Raw genomic sequence first — 18,729 nt, 5'->3', positions numbered from 1 at the left:
ACACCTTTAAGAACATTATGGAGAACTCTCAGGTATGTAGGTTTTCTCACAATGCTTTCCTTCACCGTTGAACCAAGTGATATTATAATTCCTTTAAACGCACATAACTTAGAAAAGTTAGAGGTGCAGGGATTCGAACTCGCTCCCCCGAAAGTGAAGTCGAAGGACTACCCACTAGTACGAACAACGCATCACCGCTAAAAATCCTACTGCTACTACAATAAAATTAATATGAATAACTACAAAATTACCTTTGTTATGCCCAAATGGCATTTTTAAAGTTAGTTTAATCCCAACAATCAGCGATCTAGCCAAAGATGTCAAACCAATTAAAATGAAAAATTGTATTGTCAACTGAGCACTGACCCGCGGGCGGAATGTTTGGCACAGCCGCCCATTCTGAACCGAGATAATCCATTTTGAATGCGACGTTTTCGCAGGCGAGGTATTGTGGCGCGAAAATAGGCTTTCACGGCGCGCTCGAGAGGAAAGCCAACCGCATTCCGCATTTTTTACCCTACTAATTATTATCTGTAGGCGGTGGCCTAGTTTGGACAGCGCGAATCACTGCGTTGACCAAATTTAGTTACTTTGGAGGACTTTATTTGACCTTTACCTACTTTGTTATATGCATTAAAATTAACCCGTTGCTCCCGGTATTCACTGACATCTGAAAATCACTGCGTTAACCAAAGTATGTCACTTTGGAAGTCTTAATTTCCCCTTTATTGATGTAGAATAGAAAAGAGTTTTATTGTTCACTGTTTTCACATAGAAAGGCAGTTGATAAGGCCTAGAAAAGTATTTCAAAATTCAAAATTCAAAATTCATTTATTTCAAGTAGGCCTAATATAAGCACTTTTGAAACGTCAAGTCTGTCTGTTTGTAGTGATTCTACCACCGGTTCGGAAGGCAGATTCTACCGAGAAGAAGCCGGCAAGAAACTCAGCAGTTGCTCTTTTCCTACATCAACAATTTACATTTTGCATTTTAACATTCATTTTTCTATCTTGTGAGAGCTGAAAGCGGAGCCGGATGCTTCCAAGCAACCTTGTCATTAAAAAATTCATCAATTGTATAGTAACCTCGCTGTAATAAATGTGTTTTAACAAATTCTTTAAACTTGTGCATTGGCAGGTCCAAAATCACCTTAGGAATCATATTATAAAAGCGTATACTCAATCCCACAAATGATCCCTGTACCTTACGCAGACGATATGCAGATGACACTAATTTATGACCATTTCTTGTAAGTCGACTGTTTATGTCCACTTTTTGTTTATAAAGACTAATATGTTGTCTTACAAATACTATATTGTTATAAATATATTGTGAAGCTACAGTAAGTATGCCTATTTCTTTAAACTTCTCACGGAGGGATTCGCGTGATTTAAGTTTATATATTGACCGTACAACTCTTTTCTGCAATATAAATATAGTTTCGATATCAGCTGCTTTACCCCATAACAAGATTCCATAGGACATAACACTATGAAAGTACGCAAAATAAACTAGCCTAGCTATTTCAACGTCAAACATTTAAAACAGTATACCCACATATTTTTATACAAAAAAAAATTGGGTGTAAACAAATTTCAGTGGAAAGATGAGCCCTTAATATTAATATTAAGATTGTCCTCATCGCATTTTTTTTATTTCCCATAAGAATAACATGGGAAAAACTTTTTTGCTTCTTCTGATTTTTGTACCGTTCAAACGACTGATTGACTTATAAATCGCTGTTTCAATCTTTATAGAGAATTGAACGCTCTACAAATAAGGTCCGATAACATTTTTTGATTCGTCCACGCGTTCAAGTTATTCAAGATAAAAAGATTAATTTTTCAAAAATGTGATCGATTTTTATAAATTACACCAAAACTGTTGGTTTCAGTTACAAAATAAAAAAAAATTACAGAAAAACCAACCGAATAATGTTATTGATCAATCTGGTAATCTATGATCGTGGAACATGTTTATTATAACCTCTATAGTCTCAATATTAAGGATTATAATATATATTTTTATATAAAACATGTATGTATTTAGGGTGTTATCATAGTATATGTAAGTTTAAAACCAACCAACTAACCATCTACAAGTTCATCTTTGTTATCTACCTTTAGTGGTTGCCTGGAAGAGATCACTACCAGTTATAACTTATAAGGCCGCCCTTACGGCCTATATTAAGTTCACAATTATTTGGTGTAATAAAGAGTTTATATTATTATTATTATGCTTACCAACGGACAACAGTTTTTAGAAAAGTTCTGAGATACAGTTTAAGGGCTATAATCCACAAGGGGGTATCGCAATATATTTTGTTCCCATTTATCTATTTCTCAAAATAGCGACTGCTCAAATTACTGTTTTTTTTATAAAAACGTATCACTTTAGATCTGCAGGGCTAGCGTAGGGAGGAGGGAAAAATTATAAATCTCCATTATATTCCCTGACAAGTGTTAAAATTAACGTTTATGATTACACGTACCTATAAACGATGTATGAACAGTCCACCAATCCGCACTGGGCCAGAGTGGTGGACTATCCTTAACCCCTTCTCATTGTGGGAGGAACCCATGCCCTGTAGTGGGCCGGTAATGGCTTGATATGCTGATGATATGTATGAACGCTTCATAAGTGCCTGTGATAGGCCTACATGAATTTAGAATATTTGAATTAGGATTATATTGTTTGGTTATTATTAACTCTTGTGCGCCAATGTTCGGAGAGTTGATAAAGCTTTGAGAGAGAAGATAAAATAGTATCCTTTTCCGAGTGAGGAAAATGTCTCCTGCCCACGATAGTGCAGGGTGTTTTCGTTGTGTTTTATTTTATTATTTGTCTACACTTTATCTAAAATTTTAAATAGGTCAAGACGAGTTGCAGAAGCTCAACCAATTAAAATAAAATTGCATCGTTAACCCAACACTGGTATAAATTCTTGGCAACGATAACTCTGCAGAAACGATATAGTTTGTTGCATATACAACATTTATTGCGGTTGGTAATTAACTTTTTTTCGTCCAGTCAAATGGCCAATTGCGGTGGTTAAAATGAAACCAGATGAGAATTATAACGTCCCTCCGACAATTGAACTACATAGCAGTTCTTATCATTCCCTGGAAAGTGTTGCTCTATTCATAGGCTATGGCAGGGCTTCCTAACCTGAAAGAGTTTTTAAATAATTACAGGGTATAAATTCAAAATAGATTTTTTAAATAATGACAGGGTATAAATTCAAAAGAGATTTTTAAATAATGATGGGGTATAAATTCAAAAGAGATTTTTAAATAATGACATGGTATCAATTCAAAAGAGTTTTTAAATAATGACAGGGTATAAATTCAAAAGAGTTTTTAAATAATGACAGGGTATAAATTCAAAAGTGATTTATAAATAATGACAGGGTATAAATTCTCAAATTCTTTATTGATGTAGGCTTATCACAGGCACTTATGAAGCGTTCATACAAATATGTTTACATAATTGTAAGGGGATACGGATGTCGTTTGCAAACTTAAACCTTAAGCTATGAAGGTTCTAAGAAGAGCCCACAACAAACTTAGCTGGGTATTTTTTTTTTGTTATCACCATGTCACAGTAAATTCATATGAAGCTATGAAGTTAGAGCAATTCACACCCAAGCGTTTTATCGATACATATATTCAATACATAATAATATTTCTAAATTTAAGAAAAAATGTGATTGCAATGATCTGAACATTAGAAGCAAGAATAAACTTGCAGTGTAATATACTAGGTTACATAAAATTCATAATTCGTTTCAAGGAAATTGCATACAATTTTACAATACTACCCATGGACATCTTGGAGACGTCTCCTAAAAAGTTCAAAGTTTGTATAAAACGGAAGCTTATAGAAAAGTCCTATTATTGTGAATTATTGCTTTAACTAGGTTGCTCTTCTAATAATTTTAAATGACAAAGTGGGATGGTGATTGCAAAAATGAACACCCGGATAGGTATGTCGCGGGCTTCTTCTTAGACCAGGACGCGTTTGGAACCCTCGTAGCTTAGTTTTAAGTTTACGAATATGGTTATCGCATCCATCATCTCTCTACTGTGTACACATTTCTCATGTAATGTAGGTACGAATCATAAGTGCCATCTATGGGCCTACTTGAATAGAGATATTTCAACTTTTGACTTTTGGACGCCGTGGATAGTGCAATGGTGAACCGCTCCTTCTGTATTTATAAACAACCAACTATAATAATTCAGAAGTTTCAGTAGTTTTATTTTTCTGTATTCTTTGTTAAACTATTTATTAAAATTTATTTTAACCCGTAGATATATTTCTATTTCAGCAAGCTAGGTTAAGGCGTTAATTTAAATTTCTAAAGTAGGTATCTGATAATTAATTTAATTTAAATTTCTAAAGTAGGTATCTGACGTGGGTTTCAAAGTTAGGAACAAGTTAGGAATTGCTGAGCGATGGTTTTTCACTTACGGTGCGCAATTTGCTTGGTCCGTCTATAATTACTACAAAAAACAGTGCCCTACAGTTGTGAAATTCTGCCTATGCGACGTCAACTATACTACGTGGTACGCTGTTTTCCTCGGCTCGGCATACGAGTACGTCCTCGTGACTATGGATAAGACCTACGTGGCTCCCACTCTCCAATTGTACCTAAGTGGGTAACGTCAGAAATCGGGGAATAAGAAACCTGTGACAGCAGCATTATTTATAATACATACACAATGGCCAGGCTATGTCATACATAACACTGTTGTCGAATCGAACTATAGAGTAGAACAACTGAAAGCAATAAATCAAGAATTGAATTGAATGAACCATGACGTATGTTTTGCTAACATTATTCGAACAGTGTCAGAGTTCTATAACTTATAACTGTGTCAAAGGATTATTGACGGCAAGCTCAATATCACTTGCTTCAATTTTGCAGGGATATTATTTTTACCTGTTCGCCCGTCCTTAGAGAGTGGACAAAACGTTGGAGAAGATTAAAATTTAGTACCTTTTTCATAAAGAAAAATTTCCCGTGCCCATGCTAGCTATACTGCACAGAGATGGATTTTTACAAGCGAAACAATCGCGTAAGGACTTTACTAACAGACAGATGGACGTACAAACTACAATTTCACCCAAGTAAACCCTAGGAATTCCCATTATCATATAATCATAATATCCACCCATTTCCGGCCCACTACAAAGCACGGGTCTCCCATAATGATAAGGGGTTAATGGCGGTGTGCAGCACCTTGGCCCAGTGCGGATTGGACTCAACACACGTTTGAGAACATTATTGAGAACTCTCAGGTATACAGGTTTTCGCACGGGGCGGCACTACTTTTGCATCTATTTTAATTTTGGTCTCTCACTCTCGTTCTTTCATCACTGAAGATTGTGGTCCTGGTGAGATCTCTTCGAGTGGGTAAATTGTCTCCATCGGCTTCTGTTGGAGGACATTTTTGCGATATCTTAGAAACGGCGCGAGATTGACTTTTTAAACTGGTTAGCCCATCTCGTTAGGGACCGGCCTATAGGTCTTTTGGCTTCGGTGTCGTCTGTAACTATATTTTTTTCCAGGCTATCATTCCTCCACCGCATTATGTACCCGAAATACTAGAGCAAACGTTGGTAACATAGAGAGGAAAGACGAATACTAACTCCTAGTTTAAATCGGTATTTTTGTAGTTATTATGTAAATGTGGTATATAAATGTATGTTCATGAAAGTTTTTTTTTAACATACTATTATGTACGTATTTGCACCATCCACTTCCCACTTTTTCATCGACTTCGCACGCCCAGATTGCCTTTAAAAGATCATTTTAGTGATAAGGCCGCATTTGCACCCTAGCACTAAGTACTATTACTGTTTTCCTTGTGTTTTTCTTTTTGGGTTGTGTTGCAATAAAGATTTTTTATTCTATTCTAGCTGCGCCAGGATAGACACATTTGTGCGCTTGGCTGTCCAGGGTATTCTCTACATGCGCATCCAGCACCCCATCTCGAATGCGTCTATGCTCTGCCTTTCTCTTGCCTTCATGGTCCACGTTTCAACTCCGCACATGAATATAGGTAAATTTAAGGCACGGTCCAAGCGACACGTGAGTGTTGAATGTATAAAATTAAATTTTAGTACAGAGCAAGAAATAATACCAAATTGTATGCATTGATAAGCGGCAGCAGCTGCCGAATCTGCTCAAATGCTTAAGCGCCGTAAATACTCCGTTATTTGTAATGACTACGTTTTTAAGGCGGTTGCGTTTGAGATTCTGGACCCATGGTCGTCGGACACGAAAATTTTTATTAACATTGTGTCGAAGCTGGCGCTTATTTAGCCCCACGGCAAAGTCTAGCGATTCAAAGGGGCAATAGCGCCAGCATTTTAGGTACCATGCCCATAAGTGAACAGTTCGCCGGCTTATATCTATTGTAAATATTTATTTTAGTTTGTAATTGTTATTACGTATAACTTAAAGTCTGTTTTTGAATATAGATGCTATGCATTGATTAAATAGATCTTACGAATCGTACGAATAAATACACTTTTATCAAAAAGTTTATTTATTCGTACGATTCGTAAGATCTATTTACCTAGTCTTCGGTTAGTTAGTTTCGGCTAAGTTTGCTTCTTCTTTGACCAGGGTGCGTTTGGAACCATCGTAGCTTTAGTTTTAAGAAATATTTGGCTTTGACTTTTTCTAAAAATTCTATCTCTTAAGCTACCGTTTTGATAAATCCACTGCGGGCCAAACTACTCGTTGTAGAATTGAGCGAAGTATGGATAAAATTATTCGAACAGTGTCAAATAGCTAAACCCACAAACTGTGTCAAAGTAGTTTAAAGCCACAAAGGCGGGGATTCTTCAACCCTGCTAGTTGGAAATGGGACGCAGGTCGGGGCCGAGTGGCCATATCTTATTTGCCCTCGGAAGCGATTCACTTCCTCACCCTTACTACTTGTGGTCTTGCATGGCTTAGTGGTTAAAATCGTGATACGACCGGATTCGATTTCCAGTATGCAACGTTGTGTATTTTTACCAAGTTTTCATCCCTTTTACGCAACTTCGAGTTTGTCATGATTAATAAATAAATAAATAAATATACTACGACAATACACACACCGCCATATAGCCCCAAAGTAAGCGTAGCTTGTGTTAAGGGTACTAAGACAACTGATAAATATTTTTATGAATAATATACATAAATACTTAGAATATACCTACATATATACACCCAGACACTGACAAACATTCATGCTCATCACACAAACATTTTCCAGTTGTGGGAATCGAACCCACGGCCCTGGGCTCAGAAAGCAGGGTTGCTGCAAACTGCGCCAATCGGCCGTCAAATGATAATAATAATGTTTTTTATTGCAGAATAAAATTCCAAATTTTGTTGTAACAATATTAACTTAGGCCTATGTTAGTTCCTATAACTTTCCCTTAAAAAACAACTTGCGCTTAGCGCTAACTTGAGCATCGTTCCAAGTGCTCCAGAGAGGACTGTCTAATAATTAAATGTTCTTCAGAGTTTTTACCTACTCTTTGAGGAAAGGTACAAACCAAAATACTTATTGAAGTGTACATATTACATAGTTTATTGGAATGCGAAACATTAATGAATAATATACAATAACGTATTTCGAATTTTCGTGAATTTCTTCACATACTGAGTATTCCAAAATGAGGTGTCCAAGAATCATAAGAACATAATATAATAAAAGCTTAAATTTAAATAATGGAATAAAAATAAACTTCATAAATAATCTTCGTTTAATGTTTTGAAGTTTATTTTTATTACATTATTTAAACTCTATTTGTAAACCGAATTCAGGAAAATGAAGAGAAGCATAGAAAGATGGAAGAGGAATTGAAAAGGCAACCTTATCGCTCGTCGTTAGCGATCTCTGTCATCTTAGGAGTAGGACAATATGAGAGAGAAAAGGTGGGTATTGCTTTTTTTTTTATTTAACAATAAAAGTTTTAATATTTAATATAAATTTTTATATAAACTGGTTGCTGTAAAGATCATGCCCGCGTGGAAAGGTGCCAAGAATGCTAACTGAATTCCCGCGTTGATCAGCCAGGCTGATTATTGCGCAGTTATTGTTGCCACACTTTTGACTAAATACTTATTCGCCGAAAAATAAAAGAAAATTTTACTAAACTGTATGATTTAGTATCGAATTACAAAGTTGCCTGTAAGGCTAATTTGTAATAAGATTTTTTATTTATTTATTATAATTTTGACACTAAGTTTGACATACTTTTGAGTAATATATTGCCGAGAGATGATAACTCAGTGGATAAAGCTTTATTTTCATGGGGACCCAAATCCATCTCCAGCCTGCATCTTTAATTTTTCGGAGTTATTTACGTTTTTAATTTTAATCAATTAAAGCCACTTGTTATAACGGTAAGGGAAACATCGTAAGACATGCTTGAGTTTTCATAAATTCAAAGTTCAAATTCAAATATCCTTTATTAACTTATGAAGCGTGCATACATATATGTTTACATAATTGTGAGGTGATAACTTCGTTCGCCAACTGAAAGCTAAAGCTACGCGGATTCCAAACGATCTTTTTTGTTTTCACCATCTCACAGTCAATTAATATATAGCTGAAGTTAGAGCAATTCACATCCTAGTTTTTTTATCGTCTTCATAAGGTTCTCAAAGGCATGGTAAACCTACCAAATTGGGCCAGCGTGGTGGACTACGGCTTAAATTCAGAGAAGAGACCTGTAATATTGTAGATGAGGAATATATTATTTTGATCATTTTAAATTTTATTGAGGCAGCTAAAAATGCAATAAAACGTGGAAATGGAAAGGTTTACGAAGCGAACACGTAGTATTTTAGTTTTTTTAGTTTGCAATGTTCTGAAATGGAATCCGGTCATGTCTCTCAACAGTTGTATAATTTATGCGGTCAGTTAACGAGTTTGTCGAATAGTTTGAACAAGGTCTAGCTCGTAATTGGGATGAAGCGAGTTCAATCGGGCATTCAAACAGCAGAAAATAAAAGGTTTCTTGTTTTATTAGACTACAAGTTAGCCCTCGACTGCAAACTTACGATAAATCAATCAAAGATGGTAGCGGGACAACTCGTTAGGTAGTGTGGCTTCTTTATTTAACCCATACACCCCAATCGGTTTCTACGGAACTCTAAATCGCTTAGCGGCACGAAGTACGAAGCCTATGCAATAAGGCCGCCTTTGCACACAAATGTATTTAACTTTTTTACTATTATTTTTTTTAATTGTTTTTAATTTTACTTATTTTTTTCTTCTTGTGTGTTTCTTGTATTGTTTCTAAGTTTGTGCAATAAAGTATTCTAAATAAATAAAATACGCCATATGTATACAACGTTAACCGAAATAATACTTCAGTAGCTTTAGAGGCACATGTGTTCTTTCACCGTTTAAAGCAAGTGATATTCAAATTTCTTAAATTAAAACGCACATAACTCCGAAAAGACTGGTGCGGCCGGGGCTCGAACTCGTTCTCCACAAAAGGAAAGCTGAAGTAGGCCAGCGTGGTTGACTACGGCCTTAACCCCTTCTCATTGTGGGAGGAGACTCATACCCTGTACTGGGCCGGTAATGGGCTGATGTGATGGCATATCTGCAGTGGCGTGCATAGAGGATATGGACAGGGTATGCAGATGATATAAAAAGAAGAAAATCTCCAGTAATACTTAAGGGTAGGCTTTTTATAACTTACAATGCCTATCCTTAAGTTTTTTGTAACTTGTAATGAAGATTTTCTCCATTTTATATACTCTGCATTACCTGTGCATACCCTATATGAACGCCACTGCATATCTGATTGTAAGTGGAAAATGAATATAAACAGAGCAACACTTCGCAGGGCAAGCGAAGAAGACGTACATAACAGTGCGGCTAAAACACAAAAAAAAAAGTTTATCAAGTAAGTTTAATAGACGACTGAACTGGAGATGAAAATTAAATTTACTCACGGTACTTAGTTTCTATTCTAAAATAATTATGACTCCAGGTGCACAGTTTATTCGACTATGATATAAACATCAAAAGCACTCTAATAATATTTTCACTTTTGGATTAAAAAAGACATACGTAGGGAAGGACGGCCGCGGGCGCTTACGAATTCGTAATCTAGTGAAATGGAAACTCAAAACATTAAAATAAGAGAATTATTAGAGTTTTATTTCGAACATCGTCGTGTTTTTGAAATACAGTTTTTTTATTCAGTAAATTATACATACTTATTTTTTTTTTCGTTTATTTTTTTCTTATCCCGACAAAGAAAAAGGTACGTGTTTTTTAATTAGATAGGTAGGTAACACATTTTTTTGTGGTCCTTGGTTCGTTTGATCTTTATTTTTCTTTTTAAACAACCATTTTACATTAGCTACAGAGAAATACTCGTTGAACTAGAAACTCCACGGTTGGTCAAGTGGCTATCATATTCGGCTACGGATTAAGACGTTCTGGGTTCAAATCCCTGGTGATTGCTAGGTAAAAAAAATCTGGTTTTGTAAATTTATAACCTTACAGCCTGGTGTTACGAAATATGGCGGTGTCCATGCCTTGCAGAGCACGTTCTGCTGTCATTGTCACACACGCACACACACACAAACACACCTCACACATCACATACACACTCACACAAGCACACATTCACACTCATACACATTATGTTAATTTACCTAAATTTCAGTGTACCTAAATTAATTTTAAAATGCAACTTACTTCTTTTACGCATATAACGAATATTGTTACTACTACTACTACATCTAAAAGAAGGTTCCAAACTTGCAATCTTGTTAAAACTGTAAAAATTTTAGCTAACATGTGATAATTAAGCCCACCAACCATCATTGGAGCAGCGTGGTGAGCCAATGCTGCGATCCGATTCTCCTGTCATAGAGGAGCCCTATACCCAGTGTTGGGCACACGGGGCACATGCTATAGCATGATGATGAATAAGATATTAACTGATTTCAAAACAGAGGCAGATATACGATTCCATCTCACCGTACCATCGAGATTGCGTCTCGTAATTTCTCTAGAGATCTCACGTTGAGCTCGTAGGTCCAAAGAAATGATGCAATGTTATTTACTTTAAGTTTATAGTTATGGTGGAGAGACGCGAGACGTGATGGGAATTTTTTTTGACTGTGTGCAATCCAAAATAATTTTCGTTGACTTTAAGAGTAAAATAAACGTGATATAACGCTGGAATACTTAGTTAAACAGTTTTTTGTCACATTTTGACTTGGTGGTCTTAGTTTAATAATAATAGTAATAATAAATGCTTTTAATTCAGACCAAATACCCGTATGACAAAAATTAAAAATAATGTGAAGACAAGAAAATACAGACTACCTAAATATAACTTAAATCAAATAAAATTACAAATAATAACAATACAGAAAAAAAAATATTAAAATTTAAATGAATATAAAACTACAACTACAAATTTCAAAAAATTAAATTATTCTAATAAAGTTTATTTCCGATTCGCACTGCGATGTTATTTCAACGAATGCCGCAAGAAGGCGAAATACAAGTGCTCGTACATTGCCCGGAGAATCTCATTATTAGAGCTATGTAGACCAGACCAATAGACATATAGACCAATTTTATTATAAGTATGGAAAGTTTGTATCTGCTATCAAAAAATGCACTTGAATGTGTGTTTTTTCTTAGATTAACTTTTTGTAAATGAGCAATCATTTTTGCGTTATTAACTTATTGTAACTAGTATTACTTAGTATAAGTTACTTATTTATAATTAAACCAAACTCCCGTATCATTATGATAATTTTAATGAATAGTGAAAACTTTATTGGCTTGTGTAAGATCTATAATTAAGTTTATCCATAGTAGAGATTTATTTATAGCTGTTTGTTTTCCAAATAAAAAAATAAAAAAATGTAATCGTTCCGAAAAGGAAGCGATTCTGGAGCAGAGGCGAATATATTTGAAGCACTACAAAAACGCGTTTAAGTGTGACAAGGCACTGCGTTACTTTTCTTACGTTCATCAATAGCCTATGACAGACCACTGTAGGACGACTGCGCGCGTGAGGGCTGTAAATTTAAGTAGGAGGTCCCGGGTTAGATTCCCAGCAGGGGAAATTTGGGAATTCATAATTTCTGAGTTTTCTCTGGTCCGGTGGAAGGCTTTGGCTGTGGATATTACCACCCTACAGACAAAGACGTGCCGCGAAATATTCATCAGATCTTCATTAAAATTGGACAATACATGCTTGGTAGTATAAAAAAGAATTAATAAAATCAGTGCAAATATAACGGAGATATGAAGTAAAATTGATAAAAAAAATCATCCCATTTCCCGAGGAAACTTATTGTTTATCGGGATAAAAAGTATCCTCTATGTTGTCCCGGGATATCAGCTACCACTGTACCAAATTTTATTTTAATCCGTTCAGTAGTTTTCACGTGATGGCCGGACAGACAGACAGACGGACAGACAGACAAAAATTAAATAAAAATCTGTTTTGGACTCAGTATTTGGATATTATAAACTTAGTAATTTGAATTTGATTTGATTAGAATATTAGAATATTATTATTGCTCTTCTTAGACCAGGGCGCGTTTGGAACCCTCCTAGCTTTAGTTTTAAGTTAACGAATGCAGTTATCACCATCAATAACATTAGTGTGATATTTAGATGAATGAACGCTTCATAAGTGCCTGTAATGAGGTCATGTAGACCTTAATAAAACATTTTTGAATTTTGAATTTTGGAAGGAAAGGATTTTCTCGCTTTGCCAATTTTAAAGGAGAAACGAAATAGAATGATTTTGTTTTTACTTGAAGTATGACAAAACTGCATCGTCGTTACGCCACGTTTATTGATAAAGCCCTAGGTTTACTGGTAATGAGATCGTAGTCAAGAGCTGGTCTTTGATAAAAACACGATATCTGGACAAACTTTGGACTGGTAGTTATGCAATAGATATGTGATTTTGGCACAACGCCATCCGCCAACAAACAATGTTCCAATAATGTCTAATGAAAACCAGCCAGTGGGAGTTTGGGAACAATCCCTGCATCTAATAAGACTTTTTAAAACTTTTTTTTAACTTTCGTTTCAGTTTTGGTATTACGTATTATTTTCGGTTCTAATCAAAGTCAAGGTTTGACTCTTAGCTCGAAGTTTTCATTATTGATGAGCTCACGTGCAACAAGGACGTTGAGTCTATGGAGCTATTTATAGCTTTGTAAATGCAAAGGCTAGAAAATAAAATGGATCTTTTGGGAGTGGCCTATCCACGACCAGAGGATTACAATGCCTCACTTTTTTTTTTTTTTTTTTTTTCATGTGTCGTGTTTGCGCATGCGCCGCAATGTATCCTGCCGGGGCATGTTTGGACTTTTTTCAAATATTCAAAATGTTTTTTTATTAATTTGCATGTTTCTAGTAAGTTTATGCAAGGCAGGGTCAATATTTTTAACGATCTAAAATGAGGCCCACAGCTTTCCTTGTTTTTAATATTTTTTTTTATAATACGAACGCATTTTTTTGTAGTACAAAATGTTGATTTGCCTCGCCACGACCTATTACTATTTCCCCATTTGTGTACATTATTAAAAAAAATATTCATCAGCTATCTTAGTACCCATAACACAGGCTACGCTTACTGTGGGGCTAGATGGCGATGTGTGTACTGTCGTAGTATATTTACTCATTTATTTATTTATTGTTTATTTATTTAGGGAAAAGTACGAGGATTTAATGATGGAGCGAGCATTAAAGTACTGAGGGAGGCACCGGTGCGTTCTTATGAGATCCCGCAGCCTCCCATGATCTGCCGAGGCTGGCCACCGAAGGGGTTTTACTGAGTAGAAATCCCACATAACCCAATTCTCCCCGAAGAATATCTCGTAATCAGGAGATTCCCCCCAACTCCGTCACCAAAAAAATGTTATAACACCGGCAAGCACATCCTTCAGACCAGAACGCAGCGACGCTGCTTGGTGGCAGCAATACAAACTTATTTTTATATCTTTTTGTTTAAATTCAAAATTCGAATTCAAATTCAAAATTTCTTTATTCATGTAGGCCAGTCACAGGCACTTATGAAGCATTCATACATATATGTTTACATAATTGTAAGGGGATTGTTATAACTTCGTTCGCCAACTTAAACCTAAAGATACGAGGGTTCCAAACGCGCCCTGGTCTAAGAAGAGCCCACAACAAACTTAGCCGGGTAATTTTTTTTTGTTCATAGTAAATTTATATGATATCACCATCTCATAGTAAATTTATATTAAGCTATGAAGCTAAAGCAATTCACACCCAAGCTTTTTTATCGTTTAAGTAATCCTTAATATTATTAAAGGATTTTTATGTAAGCTTACGTTTTATATACTGTTCGCTAAATTATTTATATGTGGGCCCTATTGAAGTTTAGCATATAACGTTATTTAATTTTTCTTCACCATCATCAACCCTTTACCGGCCCACTACAGGGCACGCGTGTTAGCCGTAGTCTACCAATCTGCCTGCTGAAATCCGTGGAAGTAGTTCCCTTCCGATATTTAAAAGTCGTCTGAAGGACCACTACCTCTCTTTGAGTGATGGAATTTGCAGTAGATTCTTTATATTCTTTCTTTTAAATTGTGTGTTAAAATATACTTATATATATTATGTTTGTTATATATTACCTTAAGTATATACATTAGCAGTATTTATTTATTCTTTAAAATAATCGTTTTATAAATATAACCTAAAATAAACTATTTAAAACTAAATAAAAACTAAAACATCCTCGAAACCACCGCAGCGAGGCACAGTTCCTAAGATGTTATATAATGTTATATATTTATATATATTATGTATATTTTATATTTATATATTACGTTTATTTATTTAAATGATATATGTATTTGTATCTTTACATTTTGGTATTTATGTATCAACACTCTTGGCACTATCCCGTTCTCTTGTTATAAGTCCTATCAATAAAGGTTGCCTGTAAGAGATTGCTTGCAGAAATAAGGCCGCCTTTGCATATCTACATAGTGTACTGTATACTCCTTACTGTTTCTTTTCCTGTATGTTATACGTGCAATAAAGTGTTTCTTCTTCTTATTCTTCTTCTTCTTTTACCACGCTGGCCATGAAGGGATTGGTAGACTTCACACTCCGTTGAGAAAATTATGGAGAACTCTCAGGCATGCAGGTTTGCTAAAGCAAGTGATATTTAAATTCGAAGACGAAGACGAAGCCTTACCCAATAAGCTATCACCGCTTAATTAATTCACTCTTATTTTTTTCTACTTTTGTGTTATTGGTACCATACATTTATAGTTGGAGGTAGGCGTTACAGTTTATACAACTGCAACGGTTATCGCGTCACCATGTTTAGTATGTCAATTCTGAACCCATACAAATACTTACTAAAAAAAAAAATAGATGGATAAAACGGTAAATCTTATAATACTCTTTGCGTTAGGGTTAAAAATACACTCCGCTACAACTAAAATAAACCATAACCTCCAATTTTCAGCAATTTTCCCGCAGTTTAAATTTTCAGTTCAGAATTTTCTTTTACTTTTTATTTCGCGAACAGTAATGCGGTAAAGTCGAGAGGCTCGCTGAAAAGTAACGAGAGAGTTTGTTCTTTAAGCTGGCTCCACACGCGGGGTCAGACCACTTATTGCATACATACTTCTTCATAATTACTACTTTTAACCCAAGCGGTTCGTATGCAGCTGATTTTTAATTCGACGTAGTGTTTGATTTTGCTTTATTTGATACACATTGTTTTTTTTTTATCGTTGAACATCGACTAGCCGCATGTGATCTATCTAATCTACCCTTTATTATTCAGACAGAAGACCCTCCCTCATAGGAAATAACTTTATCTCTTTGCTATCTTTTGATAACTATAAATTCATATAGGCCAGATGTTTTATTATATTGATTAGGTATTTTTACAAATACACTTATAACTATTATTTAATTAAATATATAGTTTTCAAGCAACAATTAAAATTATATTTGATTAACAACCAATGTTCATGACTTTGAGTTGGTAGGTATTTCGATATATATACGACTGCATTATCGATACACTTCAATCCTACATGGATTCGAACGATGCAAAGATACTTCCCGGTGTCTTAGTCGTTATCAAACTACTAAAAAAGTAGTGAAATCGATTTGGAATGCATAAAATTCAAAAAATTCAAAATTCAAAATTCATTTATTTCAAGTAGGCCTAATATAAGCACTTTTGAAACGTCAATTATGCATGTTTGTGTGACTCTACCATAGTAATTTTTCTATCTAGCGGGAGATGAGAGCGAAGCTGGCTGCTTCCAATCTACCTTGTCGTAAAGAAATTCATCACATGTATAGTAATCTTGCTGTTATAGATGTGTTTTTACAAATTTTTAAAAGTATGCATTGGTAGGTTCAGAAATACCTTAGGAAATACTGAACCCCTGAGTATTCGCTTTTACAACATGATTCAAAAGAGTTCTGCACCTTTCACAGACGATATGCAGATTTCACTAACTTATTTCCGTTTCTATTGTTACCTAATATCAGCTTTATGTTTATAAAGAGTATTTTTTTAATTTAGTTTTCTTGCTGCATAATTAATACGTTGAAAGTCATTGATTACTTTAATAATCAGTATAGTACAGTAAATTATATAAGAACCCACCTGATATGTTGATTTTTGCGTCATCATAGTAATCGAAGGTGTGGTCGTCCTCCTCGTCGGGCGCGAGCGGCTCGTGCACGTCGCGGCGGTGCGTCGCGTTGTTCGCCGCGACAGTCGCGGGCTGGTCGCGCGTGTCGCGGCGGTGTGTCGCGTTGGGCGCCGCGCTCACCACCAGCGCGCACACCACCAGCGCGACCACTTCCATGCCGACATCACCGCGCCACGGCGACGACACTCCGACGCGCTGCGCAAAATGATTTCATTTGAACTTTAAACACAAGCTATAGCTGTAGGAAGCTGACAGGGGTGAAACAGTATTCGTGATAGCGATAAATTTAGTATCACAACTTATGCCTTAGATCAATAGGTAGATTATGTTAGAATAAAGACTTTAAATACAGAAATAACTGAACTTGAAACAAATACACGTCATTTTTTTGTACCCTAATATCACTTGTAGGTGATATTAGGGTACAAAAAAATGACGTGTTTTCGATTTATCAAATAAGTACTTTATGGAGAAAACAAAAGATTGAGACTCACATGCTCACATAAATAAACGTGAAAATGTCAATATATATATAAATGTGTATTAAAATATTACCAAAAAAAAACTGTTGGGACTACCTGTTGTTGTTTCTCCCAAGAGCCCAATTCTTATGGGAGGTTAAAGGGTATCACGCTAACACGTCATTTTTTTGTACCCTAATATCACTTGTAGGTGATATTAGGGTACAAAAAAATGACGTGTTTTCGATTTATCAAATAAGTACTTTATGGAGAAAACAAAAGATTGAGACTCACATGCTCACATAAATAAACGTGAAAATGTCAATATATATATAAATGTGTATTAAAATATTACCAAAAAAAAACTGTTGGGACTACCTGTTGTTGTTTCTCCCAAGAGCCCAATTCTTGTGGGAGGTTAAAGGGTATCACGCTAAGACCCTTAGAAGTCGAACAAACCTAGTTTTAGCGTACGTGGGTTAAGCGACGCGGTGGGTCGGGGTATATTGTGTAGAAGAGCGAAAAAAATGAAACTTTAAGGGTGTAGGTATGGGACATTAATGCCCTTTTCACTAACGTCGAACAATGCAGTGCCTAAGTATATAACGCTCAATCTTAGGAGTTTCATGCCCGTTTTACCAAACAATGACTGACCAAAAAAATGCCTCAATAAGTACCAACATCTAATCTAACGAGATTCTTAGACATACAGTAACCGTTAGCCAATAGTTTTCATCAAAGAGTTGGTGAAACGTTTTCTATAGAGATGGCCGAAATAACGATTAGGCATACGATATAGGCGATGCCTAGGTTTAATGAAAACAGGCATCATAGGCATACATCGACCGTTCACCAATAGTTATTACTTAAGAGTTGGTGAAACGTTCGATTTAGGCAATGTCTAGGTTTAGTGAGGGCGGGCATAAGTATCATGCTTCAACCAGAACCGAGGTGTGGTCAATAACGCAAGGAATTTTGTATGAAAAACTTATAAAAAGTTAGTTGTACGCGGACGGAGTATATAACATACAAAAAAGGGAAAAATTAACGGCTGATAAATATATTACGACAATACACACATCGCCATCTAGCCCCAAAGAAAGCGTAGCTCGTGTTATAGGTACTAAGATGACTGTTGAATATTTTTATAAATAATATACATAAATGCTTAGAATACACATATAAACAACCAGACACTGAAAAACATTCATGCTCATCACACGAACATTTTCCAGTTGTGGGAATCGAACCCACGGCCTTGGACTCAGAAAGCAGGATCGCTGCAAACTGCGCCAATTGGCCGTCGATATATATTAGGCTTACTTGAAGTAAATGACAAGTGTATTTATTACTGCATGGTACACTGTTAGGTTCCATCTGAATGATTTGCCAACTGGCTTCCCTTGAGGTAGGTGATGAGAAGCGGTGATAGCGCATTGAGAAGGAAAATATCGTGAGGAAACCTGCATGCCTGAGAGATCATGTTATCAAAGGTGTACGGAGTCCACCAATCCGCACTGGGCCTTC

General features: G+C 35.6%; 1 protein-coding gene across 1 annotated transcript in view; it reads right to left on the bottom strand.

The window, feature by feature from the left end:
* LOC120626391 overlaps positions 1 to 16,897 on the bottom strand; it is a 40,656-nt gene extending 23,759 nt beyond the window's left edge. The window contains exon 1 of the mRNA XM_039893907.1: positions 16,693 to 16,897. Coding sequence (XP_039749841.1) covers positions 16,693 to 16,897 — 205 coding nt within the window. The remainder of the gene's footprint in view (positions 1 to 16,692) is intronic.
* Positions 16,898 to 18,729: the final 1,832 nt, after the last annotated feature.

This window comes from Pararge aegeria, chromosome 9, assembly GCF_905163445.1.
Source record: "Pararge aegeria chromosome 9, ilParAegt1.1, whole genome shotgun sequence".
Classification (NCBI taxonomy): domain Eukaryota; kingdom Metazoa; phylum Arthropoda; class Insecta; order Lepidoptera; family Nymphalidae; genus Pararge; species Pararge aegeria.
The sequence above is the reverse complement of the archived record's forward strand: the minus strand, read 5'-3'. Positions and strand labels throughout refer to the sequence as shown.